Source organism: Capricornis sumatraensis, chromosome 1 (genome assembly GCF_032405125.1).
Source record: "Capricornis sumatraensis isolate serow.1 chromosome 1, serow.2, whole genome shotgun sequence".
NCBI lineage: Eukaryota > Metazoa > Chordata > Mammalia > Artiodactyla > Bovidae > Capricornis > Capricornis sumatraensis.
In genome coordinates this window covers 250509529-250523824 of record NC_091069.1, presented here as the reverse complement: position 1 = coordinate 250523824, position 14296 = coordinate 250509529, and the positions used below count along the sequence as shown (strand labels likewise).

At 45.2% G+C, this 14296-nt stretch overlaps 2 protein-coding genes across 2 annotated transcripts in view; both read left to right on the top strand.

Annotated features, from left to right (window-relative positions):
* The window catches only part of TSPEAR (thrombospondin type laminin G domain and EAR repeats), a 103827-nt gene that overhangs the window by 13477 nt on the left and 76054 nt on the right, over positions 1-14296 (top strand). The gene's annotated exons all lie outside the window — the stretch shown is intronic.
* On the top strand, positions 5971-6690 carry LOC138078557 (keratin-associated protein 10-8-like). The gene has a single exon (XM_068971400.1). It carries the CDS (start codon positions 5971-5973, stop codon positions 6688-6690), a length of 720 nt encoding a protein of 239 aa, XP_068827501.1.

The window sequence follows — 14296 nt, the reverse complement described above, 5'->3', positions numbered from 1 at the left end:
TCTTCTTTCTCTCTGTTTTTTGTTCTTAAGATTTTTTTAATCTGGACCATTTTTAAAGTCTTTATTGAGTTTGTTACCACATTGCTTCTTTTTTGTGTTTCGGTTTTTCTGGCTGAGGGCTGTGTGGGATCGTGGCTCCTTGACCAGGCACTGAACCCACACCCCATGCACTGGGAGGTGGATCCTTAACCACGGGACCTCCAGGGGACTCCCATCATTTGTCTTGTTTCTTTAAAAGTTTCTCCAAGAGGGAAACATGAGTCGAGTGTTTTCCATGCTCTTGCTTATGTGAAAATACACTGCTGTTCTCTTTACTTGAGAAAGATATAAGGGGCTTCCCAGGTGGACTACTGGTAAAGACTTGGCCTGCCAATGCAGGAGAAAGATGTAATAATTTGAAAATGGGAAAAATCAGCCTTAGTCCCCAGTGTTCCCCCAGAAGCTCTGTTTCTTTCACTGTTTGGTGGGAGAGATCTGGGGTCCGCCTCGTAATAGTTCATTTCCAAACCAGACTGTTGGCCGTTTCTTCCTACCTGGAGATGGAGCGGCCCTTCATTCAGTTCATTTAAAAACTGCCAATTTTGAAAACTCAGCAGTGGCCACAGGACTGGAAAATGTCAGTTTTCATTCCAATCCCTAAGAAAGGCACTGCCAAAGAATACTCAAACTACTGCACAATTGCACTCAACTCACACGTGAGCAAATAATGCTCAAAATACTCCAAGCCAGGCTTCAATACTACGTGAACTGTGAACTACCAGATATTCAAGCTGGTTGTAGAAAAGGCAGAGGAACCAGAGATCAAATTGCCAACATCCGCTGGATCATCTAAAAAGCAAGAGAGTTCCAAAAAAACATCTATTACTGCTTTATTGACTATGCCAAAGCCTTTGACTCTGTGGATCACAATAAACCGTGGAAAATTCTGAAAGAGACGGGAATACCAGACCACCTGACCTGCATCTTGAGAAATCTGTATGCAGGTCAGGAAGCAACAGTTAGAACTGGACATGGAACAACAGACTGGTTCCAAATAGGAAAAGGAGTACGTCAAGGCTATATATTGTCACCCTGCTTATTTAGCTTATATGCAGAGTACATCATGAGAAATGCTGGGCTGGAAGAAGCACAAGCTGGAATCAAGATTGCCGGGAGAAATATCAATAACCTCAGATATGCAGATGACACCACCCTTATGGCAGAAAGTGAAGAGGAACTAAAGAGCCTTGCCGGGGTCCAGCCCCAGTGGATCCAGGGTAATTCGAAGGTGGGGACGAAATCGGTGTCCTGGAAAAAACTTATTTAATTACAGATACAGAGGGAGATTAGAATCAGATATTGTAGAAGAAAAAGAGGCTGAATAACTGGTTTACGTGGAATACTAATCACCACTTACGTAGGCCACAGGCGTCTTTCTGTTCTCCCGAGGGATAGGAGGCACTGAGGCCTCCCCAGTCCGATCTTAGAAGCCCTGGCAAAGTCAGTAGGCTTGGTGCGTACCCTCGTACCAGATGGGAATTCAGCCAGGAAAACGGGGAGCGAGAAAGAAACGACACGGAGGAATCAGTCTTTCTGGAAACTGATCCGATTTCTTTATTTTTCAGGTTTGTTTATATACCTTTTTGTTATACATAGGGATGAATACAGAGTCATGTGGGGGTCAGCAGACCTGACCCTTGTCACAATCAGGTTCTTCATATAAAATTATACAAAGGTCTTATGAGTTTCATCATCTTTTAGCCATGAGGTCTGCTGACATTTTATGGCCCTTTCTGATACCGGTCAGTTAACCAGAAAACTTATTTTTCCAGGGGTGATTTTTTCTTAAATCAGGCGCCACCCTCCAAATAAAGTTGCATTCCTATAGGGTGAGGGTGTAGTGAGTTACAATCAAGAAAGGAATTTACTTAACCTAAGGTTTAACATGATTAATCTTAAAGGTTAATACTTATTTCTCCTATATTCTAGTTATATTCATTATAAGGGCAGGAATATGGAGATTTAACAGCAAATATTGGCTCAACAAATGTAAACCCTTCACCAATGTTCCCCTTAAGATCTATTTTGTCTTAAGATAGAGATAAAGTTGCATTTTTATGTAGCATAGTGATATATAGTGATTTATAACAAAGTACAGTGGTCTATAATAAAAGAGAAAATTCATTAACTCAAAAAGTCTAGCATTGCTAACATCAAAAACTACTATATTTCCTTTTCTATATTCCAAATATATTGATTAATATATTCCCAGGTGCCTAAGGATATGGAGGCCTGATGGCAATCATTGACTCATCAATGAAAAAAGCCCTATGCTAATACTCCAAACTCTCTGTGCTGTTTATGGTTGAGGGGTTATCACACAAGCTAGTCTGTCAGCAGAGAGGTTTGACCTGAGACATCCTTGTCACACCCAGGGCAGAGAATTAGCAGTAGTTATTGGCACGACAAATGAAGAAAAAACCCTTCACCAATATAATTCCTAATCAACCCACTAATACTATACTAATGATCTTCTAACTTCTCAAAAGAGTCTGTATTTAGAAAGTTTTAAAACATCCCATGCCTCTCACAGTTGGGAGGGTATAAACAATCACATGTGGCCGGACGAGCCTGATCAGGCAGGCCAGAGAACCTTCAGAGTTCATAAGTTGAAACACTCTTGTCATGCCCAGGAATTTTTATTAACTGGAGCTGCAAGTTAACTCCTTCTCTGAGAGAAATGGTTATGGGGGAGAGCTCCCCATAAAGTACTCTGGTTTAGGGGGTAGATGCTCAGGAACAGGGGGTTTCCTGAGGCTTGATCACGCCTTTGCGTATGCCAAGCTTCCTTCCTCATGACCTTTGCCATGGGTGGAGTTCCTCACGCTGGCTCCCAACAGAGCCTCTTGATGAAAGAGAAAGAGGAGAGTGAAAAGGTTGGCTTAAAGCTCAACATTCAGAAAACAAAGATCATGGCATCATGTCCCATCACTTCATGGCAAATAGATGGAGAAACAGTGGAAACAGTGGCAGACTTTATTTTATGGGCTCCAAAATCACTGCAGATGGTGACTGCTGCCATGAAATAAAAAGATGCCTACTGCTTAGAAAAAAAGTTGTGACCAACCTAGACAGCATATTAAAAAGCAGAGACATTACTTTGCCAACAAAGGTCTGTCTAGTCAAAGCTATGGTTTTTCCAGTAGTTTTGTATGAATGTGAGTGTTGTATTATGAAGAAAGCTGAGCGCAGAACAATTGATGCTTTTGATCTGTGGTGTTGGAGAAGACCCTTGAGAGTCCCTTGGACTGCAAGAGATCCAACCAGTCCATCCTAAAGGAAATCAGTCCTAAATGTTCATTGGAAGGACTGATGCTGAAGCTGAAACTCCAATCCTTTGGCCACTTGATGCGAAGAACTGACTCATTTGAAAAGACCCTGATGGGGGAAAGATTGAGGGCAGGAAGAGAAGGGGATGACAGAGGATGAGATGGTTGGATGGTATCACTGACTCAATGGACATGAGTTTGAGTAAACTCTAGGAGTTGGTGGTGGACAGGGAGGCCTGACATGCTGAAGTCCATGGGGTCGCAGTCGGACATGACTGAGCGACTGAACTGAACTGACTGAATGTATGTTTATGGTGGGCTCTAAAAATCCAGTGCTCTTGAATTCATGAGGCCCTTCCAGTCCAAACACACACACCTTGGTGCACTCAGCTCAGAGTGGTTCATGTTCAGTCCTGTTTTTACTGTTCTATCCTGGCTCTTCCTTCTTCCTTGTTAGCAATGGAGTGATCATGTTTGGTGTCAGCGAAACACATGGTCTGTTTATTAGATTTTCTCTCATCATATTTGGGGATTTATCTTCACCTCTGTTGGGCTTCCCTTGTGACTCAGCTGGTAAAGAATCTGCCTGCAATGTGGGAGACCTGGGTTCGATTCCTGGAAGATCCCCTGGAGAAAGGAAAGACTACCCATTCCAGTATTCTGGCCTAGAGAATTCCTTGAACTGTGTAATCTATGCGGTCGCAAAAAGTCAGACATGACTGAGCAACTCTCGCTACACTCTGTTGGAGTAAAAGGTGGCACCTCCCTCCAGTATTCTTTCTTGCCTGGAGAATCCCATGGACAGAGGAACCTGGCAGGCTACAGTCCATGGGGTCACAAAGAGTCGGACACAACTGAGCCCCTGAGCAAGCATGCACACTTTCCCTCTGTGCACTGGAGGAACCAGCAGTGTTTGTGCTGAAAACCACAGAGTTGATTTTCTGTGGTGTTAATTTTGAGGCTTCCCGCTTCTGTTGTAAATTTTCAGCACAGCTGCCTGGTGCTAAATTTCCTTGGACATGTGCTTCCTTCTGCTTGTAGCACTGAAGCTGGCCTGTCGGAAGTCCTGGGTAAGAGCCTCGATCCTATATACAGATGGCGGCTTCCAGTCCCAGTCCTGATACTTTGGGCTGTGTGACCTGGACATGGTTGCTTAACTTCTCTGTGCCTGGGCTTCCTCACCAATTACAGTAACTTTCCTGCTGAGTGGATGTGAAATCAAGTGCCTTGGCAGGTGTAGAGTGTTCAGATCACCACCTGGCCTAGAACAGGTGCTCAGACAGTGTCATCTGACTCCACAGCCATGGTCAGGGCCTCCGTGATGACCGCTGCCCAGACGTCACCGTCTTCCCCAGAGTCCGCCCTTGCTGACTTTCTGTTCCAGGCTCCCTGGGACCACATCGGCTTGTATCCACAAGGAAAACCAGCTCTTGCCTGAGCTTTACTTTTGGGTGTTTCCTCGGGTCCTGGAGTCTCCGCTGCTCACAGGTGGGCTCTCCAGGAGGAGACCCTCCCTCTCTCTGAGTCTTTCAGGGAATCCCCCTTGGGGAAGGCAAACTCTGGCCAGAGGGGCTGTTTGCTCGGCTGAGAAATGTGGGGTGCACAGGGTGTGCTGTGAGCAGTTGGGTCTGGGTAGAAGATTGATGAACGTGAGCCCTGACTCAGACACCTGTGAGTGCTGCTCCCTGAAGAGATCTCCTAACAGACTCCACGTATGCCCACGCTTCGTTAACGCTCCTCTCAGGCACACTGGCTGGGCTGCAGGGGACTGGATGTCTCTCTCACCATGCTTCCTGCTGGCAGAGCAGCTGCTGAGGCGGGAGTGCTAGGACCTTCCATGAGCCCCTGCTGAACATGACCCTCAGCTGGTTCCACGGTCACATCCCCTGGACCAGTTGCATTTTACAGACGTGCACATGTCACTTGACACCTAAGTTTAAAAATGCGTAAAAGTCAAAATAATATTAAAGTACTGTACCTCAAACAGGGGAGAGCTGCGACATCTAAATTCACCAATTTAGACACGATCACCTCTAAACCTCAGGTAGAACTATTCCTGTTGTTCAGTTGCTCAGTCGTGTCTCACTCTTCAGGACCCCAAGGACTACAGCACAGCAGGCTTCCCTGTCCTTCACCATCTCCCAGAGCTTGCACAAACTCATGTCCATTGAGTCAATGATGCTATCTAACCAACTTGTCCTTTGTGTCCCCTTCTCTTCCTGCTTTAATCTTGCCCAGCACCAGGGTCTATTCTAATGAGTCAGCTCTTTGAATCAGGTGGCCAAAGGATTGGAGCTTCAGCTTCAGCATCAGTCCTTCCAATGAATATTAGGGTTCATTTCATTTAGGATCTTACCTAGATATTTTCTATATCTTTTCTGGAGCCAAGCAAAGCAGAAATGGGAAAACACCCTGAAACATGGGATATTTATGCTCACGGGTTTAATGAGTGAAAACAATTGTGGAAACTACGCCAGCACTAATGAGGGGCTCTTGCTGCCAGCTGTCAACCCCAACAAGGAAGGGAGGGGCTGGGAGTCTCCTTTGGGGACAACACAAGCCAGGGGACAGGTATAAAAGCCCTGCATGCCCAAGCACCTCACACACACAGCTCATACACCCACACTCACTCAAACCCTCCTCCAGCCCCACCGCCTCCACCATGGCAGCCTCCACCCTGTCCATCTGCTCCAGCGACCTGAGCTATGACTGTCCAGAGAGCTGCTGCGAGCCCCCCTGCTGTGCCCCCAGCTGCTGCACCCCGGCCCCCCTCCTGACCCTCCTCTGCACCCCAGTGAGCTGTGAATCGAGCCCCTGCTGCCAGGCAGCCTGCAGCAGCTCCTGCCCAGCCTCATGCTGCCAGCAGTCCAGCTGCCAGCCCTCCTGCTGCACCTCCTCCCCCTGCCAGCAGGCCTGCTGTGAGCCCGTCTGCTGCAGGCCCGTCTGCTGCAGGCCTGTCTGTTGCACGCCTGTCTGCTGCAGGCCTGTCTGCTGTGAGGCCTCCCCTTGCTCAACCTCCTCATGTTGCCAGCAGTCCAGCTGCCAGCCCTCCTGCTGCACCTCCTCCCCCTGCCAGCAGGCCTGCTGTGAGCCTGTCTGCTGCAGGCCCGTCTGCTGCAGGCCCGTCTGCTGCACGCCTGTTTGCTGCAGGCCCGTGTGCTGTGAGTTCTCCACCTGCTCAGCCCCCTCGTCCTGCTGCAGACCCTCCTCCTCCGTGTCCCTGCTCTGCCGCCCCGTGTGCCGCCCCACCTGCTGTGTGCCCAACTCCTCCTGCCAGCCCAGTTGCTGCCGCCCAGCCTCCTCTGTGTCCCTGCTCTGCAGGCCCGTATGCTCCCGCCCTGCTTGCTGCATCCCAACCTCGGCCCCGGAGCCCTGCTGCTGACCTGGCATGTCACCCCAGAGCCAGCCGAGCTCAGGTTCCACCTGTGACTTGGTCCTCTGTCCTGACCTGCACTGAGTGGTTGCCCTCACACAGGACAGGGTCCCCGATGTCTCCACTGCCCTGACCACTGACCTCTCACTCTTGCCCCAGGAACCCCGACCCCATGGCTCCCTGGGGCTTCTGCCTCCCAGGAGTGGTCTCCAGCTCTCTCTGGGTCAGCTGCCCCTCTACCCATCCAGATCCTCTATCTGGGTCACTTGGCCTCGACTTCCCACCTGTCAGCTCCCCCTCAGGCACCTGGATAAATAAATTCACATCATCACCTGATCTGCTCCCTTCGTGTGATTCCCTGGTGGGCTGGGTGCAGGCGTGCAAGGAAACACACGATTGTGACTTGACACTAGTCTCCTCCAGCCGAGAGCATTTCTGTTGGTAAGCGAGTGTGTGAGTCACACAGTCATGTCCGACTCTCTGAGACCCCATAGACTGTAGCCCACCAGGTTCCTCTGTCCATGGAATTCTCCAGGCAAGAATACTGGAGTGGGTTGCTATTGCCTCTCCAGGGAATCTTCCTGACTCAGGGTTTGAACTGGGATCTCCTACATTGCAGGCAGGTTCTTTACCGTCTGAGTCACCAGGGAAGCCCCGGCAGTAAGTGGCTGAGACCCCAAAGGGCATGGGCCTGACCCCTCTGGGCAGGGTCGCAAGGTGGGGCTCCTGCTTCTCCAGGAAGTCAGTGCCTGCTCAGGCCTTGGCCCGCGGCTGGTCCCCTGCAGACCTGTCATGGTCTAGGGGTTTCTCAGGCTCCCTGGACTGTTCCTGCCCACTTGAAACATATGGACCAACTGGCCCCTTGAGTCCGCTCCATGTGGGAGGCCTAAGGACCCCGTGTGACACACCTGCATGTGGCTGGGGTCACCCCTTTTGGTCTGCCAGTGGGTCTGCACTTTTAGCAGAAATGTGGTGGTGGGGGTGCTGCTCCAACCGTGTGGAGTGAGAGGGCCTGGATGACCTCCCACCCGACTGATCCAGAGAGCTAACAAGGTCAGGACACTAGAAGTTGAGATGCTGGACTTGAGGAGGACAACACAGGCCCACCTGGGAGGGAAAGAAACAGAGTGGGTCTCACAGCTGCCCAGCCCACCCCCTCGAGAATGATTCCAGGACCCAGGCCAGAAACCCAGGTGGAGTGCCATGGATCCCTCAGTATTAGAGCTGGTCTGGGAATTGGGGGCAGTGTGGGGCAGCTAGTCTGGGGTCAGGATGCCAGAGAGAAGAGAGCTGTTCTGAGGAACTCCCCTGTCCACGGAGGGTCTCCCTTAAGTGTCCCCTGAGAAATGATAAGCAAACAGAGGTGAGGCTGAGCCTGGCAAAACCCATAGAGTTAGCTGAACTGATTCGCAGAGATGAAAGAGAGCCTTAAAAGGACCTGCCCCCACCTGCCTGTTGGAAATATTCATAAGTCTCAGGACATGGGTTGGCTCTTCCCAAGGATTTTGCCTCAACTCTGAGAGAAAATAGTAGGAATGGAAGAGGAGAAATTAGCACAGACCCCACAGATATTAAAAGGAAATGCAATAAGCGATTAAGGTGATATGGACACATTCCTTGAAGACACAGATAACCAAAATTCACTTTAAAAAAAAAAGCAGATCTCCTCAATTGCCCTGTATCAGCTTAACATATCTTGTTTTTTAAGGGAGTTTTAGGTTCACAGCAAAACTGAGTGGGAAGTACAGAGCTCCTGTATATCCCCACCCTCACACAGGCACAGCCTACCCCACCATCAGTATCTTGTGGTTTGATGCATTTGTTACAAATGGGCTACATTCGTCATAATGGATAAACCTACCCTGACATGTTAATATCACCCAAAGTCCATAGTCTACATTAGAGGTCACTCTTGCTGTTGCTAAGTTCTATGTGTTTTGATAAATGGGTTATAACACCTGTGGACCATTACGGAACAGTTTCCCTGCCCTAAAAGTCCTCTGTGCTCCATCTGTTCATCTCTTCTTCCCTGCTAACCCCTGGCAACCACTGATCTTTTTCCCGACTCCATGGTTGTGTCTTTTCCAGAATGTCGTATCCCTGGAAGCATCAGGAGTGGAAACTTTTCAGATGGGCTTCTTTCACTTAGCAATGTGCACTTACGTTTCCTTCATGTGCCTTCATGCCTTGATAGCCTTTTTCTGTTTTTGTTATTGAGGTAAAATATTCATAACACAAAGTTGACAACCTTAACCACTTTCAAGTGTACAGTTCAATGGTATTAAGTACATTCATAACCTTGTGTAACCATCACCACTATCTGCACTCGGTACTCTTTATCTTGCCAAACACACTCTATGCACATGAAACAAGAATCTCCATACTTCCTTTCTCACAGCCCCTGGAAAGCATCATTCTACTTTTTGTCTCTAAAGTACTTCGTGTAAGTGAAATCACAAAGTATGTGTCTCTTTGTGACTGGCTTATTTATCTTACCGTAATGTCCTCATGGTTCATCCATAATAGTGCCAGATTTACTTCCTGTTAAAGGTTGAATAATATTCCATCCTATGTCCATTATCCATCAGTGAACACCTGGATGGCTTCCACTTTTCAGCTATTGTGAAAAATGTGTCTATGAATTGATTTTACAAATATCTCTTCAAGATTTGCTTTCAATTCTTTTCTCATAGACCCAGTACAAATACTGGATCAGACAGTAATTCTACTTTTAATTTGTTGAGGAACCATCATACTGATTTCCACATAGCTGTACCGGTTCATGTTCCCACCAACAGTGTACAAGTGTTCCAGTGTCTTCACAGTCTTACCAGTATTATGTTGTTTTTTTAAGTAAATGGTCATTATACTAAGAGGTGCAAGGTGGTACCTCACTGTAGTTTTTATTTGCATTTCTCTAATGATTAGTTATATTGAGTATATTTTCATTGCTTATGGGCCATTTGTATACCTTCATTGGAAAAGTGTCTATTCGTGGCCTTTGCTCATTTTTGAGTTAGGTTTTTAGTTGTTGTTTTTGGGTTTTGGGAGTTCTCTATACATTCTGGATATTAATCTCTTATCAGCTATATGATTTTCAAATGTTTCCTCACATTTCTTTGGGTTATCTTTGTTCTCTGTTGATACTACATTTTGATGAAATATATTTAAAAATTTCCTGAAGTCCTGTTTTTATATTTTCTGATGCTGACTGTGTCATTGGTGTCATATCCAGGAAATGACTGCCAAATTCAAGGCTGTGAAGTTTTATCCTATTTTTTCTTCAAAGTTTTATAGTTACAGGTCTTACTTTTAGACTGAGGATCCACTTTGCATTAATTTTGTATATGATGTTAGATATAGATCTAACTTCATTCTTGTGCAAGTGAATATCCAATTTTCCTAGAACCATTTGTTGAAAAGACTGTCTTTTCTCCAGTGAATGGACTTAAGGCCGTGGTCAAAAATGGTTTGACCTAATGTGTGAGGGTTTATTTTCGATCCTGTACTCTCTTCCATTGATCTCTATGTCTGACTCTGTGCCAGTACCACTGTATTTCATTACTGTCACTTTGTATTGAACTTTGAAATCAGGAAGTATGGTTCCTCTGGCTTTGTTCTTTTTCAGGATTTTTTTTTTTTTTTTTGGTTATGCAAGGTCCCTTAACATTCCATATGAGTTTTAGAATGAGTTTTTTTATTTCTGTGAACAGTCATCAAGATGTTGATAGCAACTGTATTAAATATATAGATTGCTTTGGATAGTAATGACATCTTAACAATATTAAAGCTTCCAATCCATAAATATGGGGTATCTTATCATTTACTTATGTCTTCGTGTATTTCTTTCAACAATGCTTTGTACATTTTACTGGATAAGTTTTTGACCTCCTTGATTAATTCCTAAGTATTTTACTTTTTTGATAATATTCTAAATGAAATCACTTTTGTAATTTCCTTTTAGGGTTATTCATTATTAGTGTATAGAAATGCAAGTAAAAATTGACTTTCTATCCTGCTGTTTTGCTGAATTCACTTATTAGTTGTAATGGTTTTGTGTGTAGTTATGGAATTTTTAGGATTTTGTACATATGAGGATTATGTATGTATAACATCTGTTAACAGAGATGATTTTACTTCTTCTTTTTCAACTTAAATGCCTTTTATTTTTCCTTTTGTCCAGCTGCTCTCCTAGAACTTCCAGGACTGATGAATAGCAGTGGCAAAAGTGGGCAACCCTGCCTTGCTCCTGATCTTAAAAGAAAAGCTTTCAGTCTTTCAGCGCCAAGTGTGAAGTTTGCTGTGGATCTTTCAAATGCATATTTTTTTTTATTATGTTGAGGCAGTTTCCTTCTACCTTCAGTTTGTTGAGTGTTTTTATCATAAAAGGTGTTGAATTTTGTCAAGTGCTTTTTCTGCATCAGTTGAGATGATTTTGTATTTCCCCCTCCATTCCATTAATGTGGTGTATTATATTCATTGATTTTCATATCATTTCTTTCACCCTTGCATTCTGCCAGGAGATCCGCCTTGGTTATGGTGTACAGTTCTTTTAATTTGCTGCTGAATTCAGTTTGCTAGTATTTTGATGAGGATTTTTGTAAGAGACTGAATGCTTTTCCTCTAAGACCAGGAGCCAGACATAGGTGTCTTCTCTCTGCATTCCTTCAACATCATACTTAAGATCACCTCTTGTGCAACAAAATAACAAATACAAGGGTGCATACCGAAGAAATAAAATCAACTCTACTCACAGAGGGTGTGATTGTCCACATCGGAAACCCTTAATAATCTACAAAAAGACTCGTAGAAATACATGAGGGTTTAGCAAGTTGAAGGATGCAAGCCTGGAGTAATAAAAATTCATTCTATTTCTTGGACTTCCCTGGGAGCTAGGTCGATAAGAATCCACCTGCTGATGCAGGGGACATGGATTCGACCCCCCGACTGGGGAAGATTCTACAGCCTGCACGCCGCCATTACTGAGGCCCATACACCTAGGGGGCCTCCCAGGCGGCTTAGTGGTAGAGAATCCACCTGCCAGTGCAGAAGACTCAGGCGATGCAGGTTTGATCCTTGGGTGGGGAAAATCCCCTGGAGGAGGAAATGGCAACCCACTCCAGGATTCTTGCCTGGAAAATCCTATGGACAGTGCAGCCTGTTGGGCCACAGTCCATGGGGGTCACAAAGAGTCAGACACGACTAGCAACTGAGCATGCATGCATGTACACACTCTAGGACCTGCAAGCTACGCCTACTGAGCCTCCCTGGTGCACCACAGAAGCCTGTGCACCGCGAGCCCAGACTCCACAACAAGAGAAGCCACCGCAATGAGAAAGCCCATGTACTGCATCCGAAAAAGCCTCAGACAGGAAAGAAGACCCAGCACAACCAAAGACACTAATAATAATAAATAAACAAGGAATTTAGAAACTACTTATATTTCTATATAATACCAATAAAATTGAAATAAGGTTTTTGTTTAAATGTATGTTAGAATTAAAAACTGAGAACAGGTATAAGTTTTACAGAATATGTACATAATGACATCTATAAAAACACTGATGAAAGAAAAAGAAGACACAGATAAGTGTAGAACTAGACCATGTCTGCATGTTTAAATATTATTATGATGTCAGTTGCTCCAAACTGGGGCCTCCCTGGTAGTTCAGCTGGTAAAGGAGCTGCCTGAAATGCAGGATACCCTGGTTTGATTCCTGGGTTGGGAAGATTCCCTGGAGAAGGGATAGACTACCCACTCCAGTCCTCTTGGGCTTCCCTGGTGGCTGAGATGTTAGAGAATCTGGCAGCAGTGCAGAAAACATGGGTTCGATCCCTGGGTTGGAAAGATCCCCTGGAGGAGGGCTTGGCAACCCACTCTAGAATTCTTGCCTGGAGAATCCTCATGACAGAGGAGCCTGGCAGGCTACAGTGCATGGGGTCACAAAGAGTTGGACACGACTAAGTGACTAAACACAGCACATCACCTCCTAATTGATCTATAGATTCAAAGTAATTCCAATAATAAATGGAGTTTCTTTGTTGGTATCAATAAGTTGACCCTAAAATTATTTGAAAGGCAAAGGAGCTCAAGGAGCCACAAAATTTGAATGGGGAAGAAAGTTGGAGGTTTCACCCTATCTGAGTTCCCTGTTCACCATAAAGCTATAATAATCAAATCAATCCAATGCTAGCGAAGGTACAGGCCCAGATGAATGACACAGAAAAGGAAACAGGCCCACACAAGTGAAATCAATTGATTTTTTATAAAAGTGCAAAGGCAGATTGGAACAATGGATGTCTATATGCAAAACAAAAAGTAAGCCTTGACACGTACCTCAATTTTTACTTAATGTAAAACTTTAATCAAAGTGTTTCAGAGACCTAAATATAAAATGTGAAAGTTTTAAACTTTCAGAGGAAAACATAGGAGAGAATCTTTGTGACCTTATGGTTAGGCAGAGTTCTTATATTCAATACCAAAAGCGCGATCGCTAAAAGACAAAAGGAATACCCTGGACTTTATCAGTATTAAACTATTTTGTTCATCAAAAGACTCTCTTAAAGAATGAAAACACAAGCCATAGACTGGAGAAAATATTTGCAAATCACACATCTGACTAAAGTCCTTGTATCCAAAATATATAAAGAACACTCAAAATCCAACATCAAGAAAAACTAACAAAGAAAAGGGCCTAAAGATTTGAAGAAATACCAAAGAAGATGCCGGAATGGCAAATAAGCATATAAAATGATGCTCCACGTGATTACTCATTAGGAAAGTGCAAATTAAAACCTCAAAAAAGTCCCCTTCATATCTATGAGAAAGGCTAGAATGAAAAACAATTAACATGCCAGTGTTGGCAGGGTTGTGGAGAAACTGGAGCTTTGATACATAAAATAATATCATAAATGACACAGCCACTGTGGATAAGTTTGGCAAATAGGTACATTAGAGAACCTCACCATATCACTGGTCTTTGGGGAAATGCAAGTTTAAATTATGCTAAGGTAGTGCAGCTGCTGCTAAGTCGCGTCAGTCGCGTCTGACTCAGTGCGACCCCATAGATGGCAGCCCACCAGGCTCCTCTATCCCTGGGATTCTCCAGGCAAGAACACTGGAGTGGGTTGCCATTTCCTTGTCCAATGCATGAAAGTGAAAAGTGAAAGTGAAGTCGCTCAGTCAAGTCTGCCTCTTAGCGACCCCATGGACTGCAGCCTACCAAGCTCCTCAATCTATGCGATTTTCCAGGCAAGAGTACTGGAGTGGGTCGCCAGTGCCTTCTCCAATACTAAGGTACTACTGCATACATATTGTTGTTAGGTTACTAAGTGAAGTGAAGTGGGGTGAAAGTTGCTCAGTTGTGTCTGACTCTTAATTCTCCAGGCCAGAATACTGGAGTGGGTAGCCTTTCCCTTCTCCAGGAGATCTTCCCAATCCAGGGATCGAACCCAGGTCTCCCACATTGCAGGCAGATTCTTTACCAGCTGAGCCATAAGGGAAGTCCAAGAATACTGGGATGGGTAGCCTATTCCTTCTCCAGCAGATCTTCCCGACCCAGGAATTGAACCAGGATCTTCTGCATTGCAGGTGGATTCTTTACCAACTGAGCAA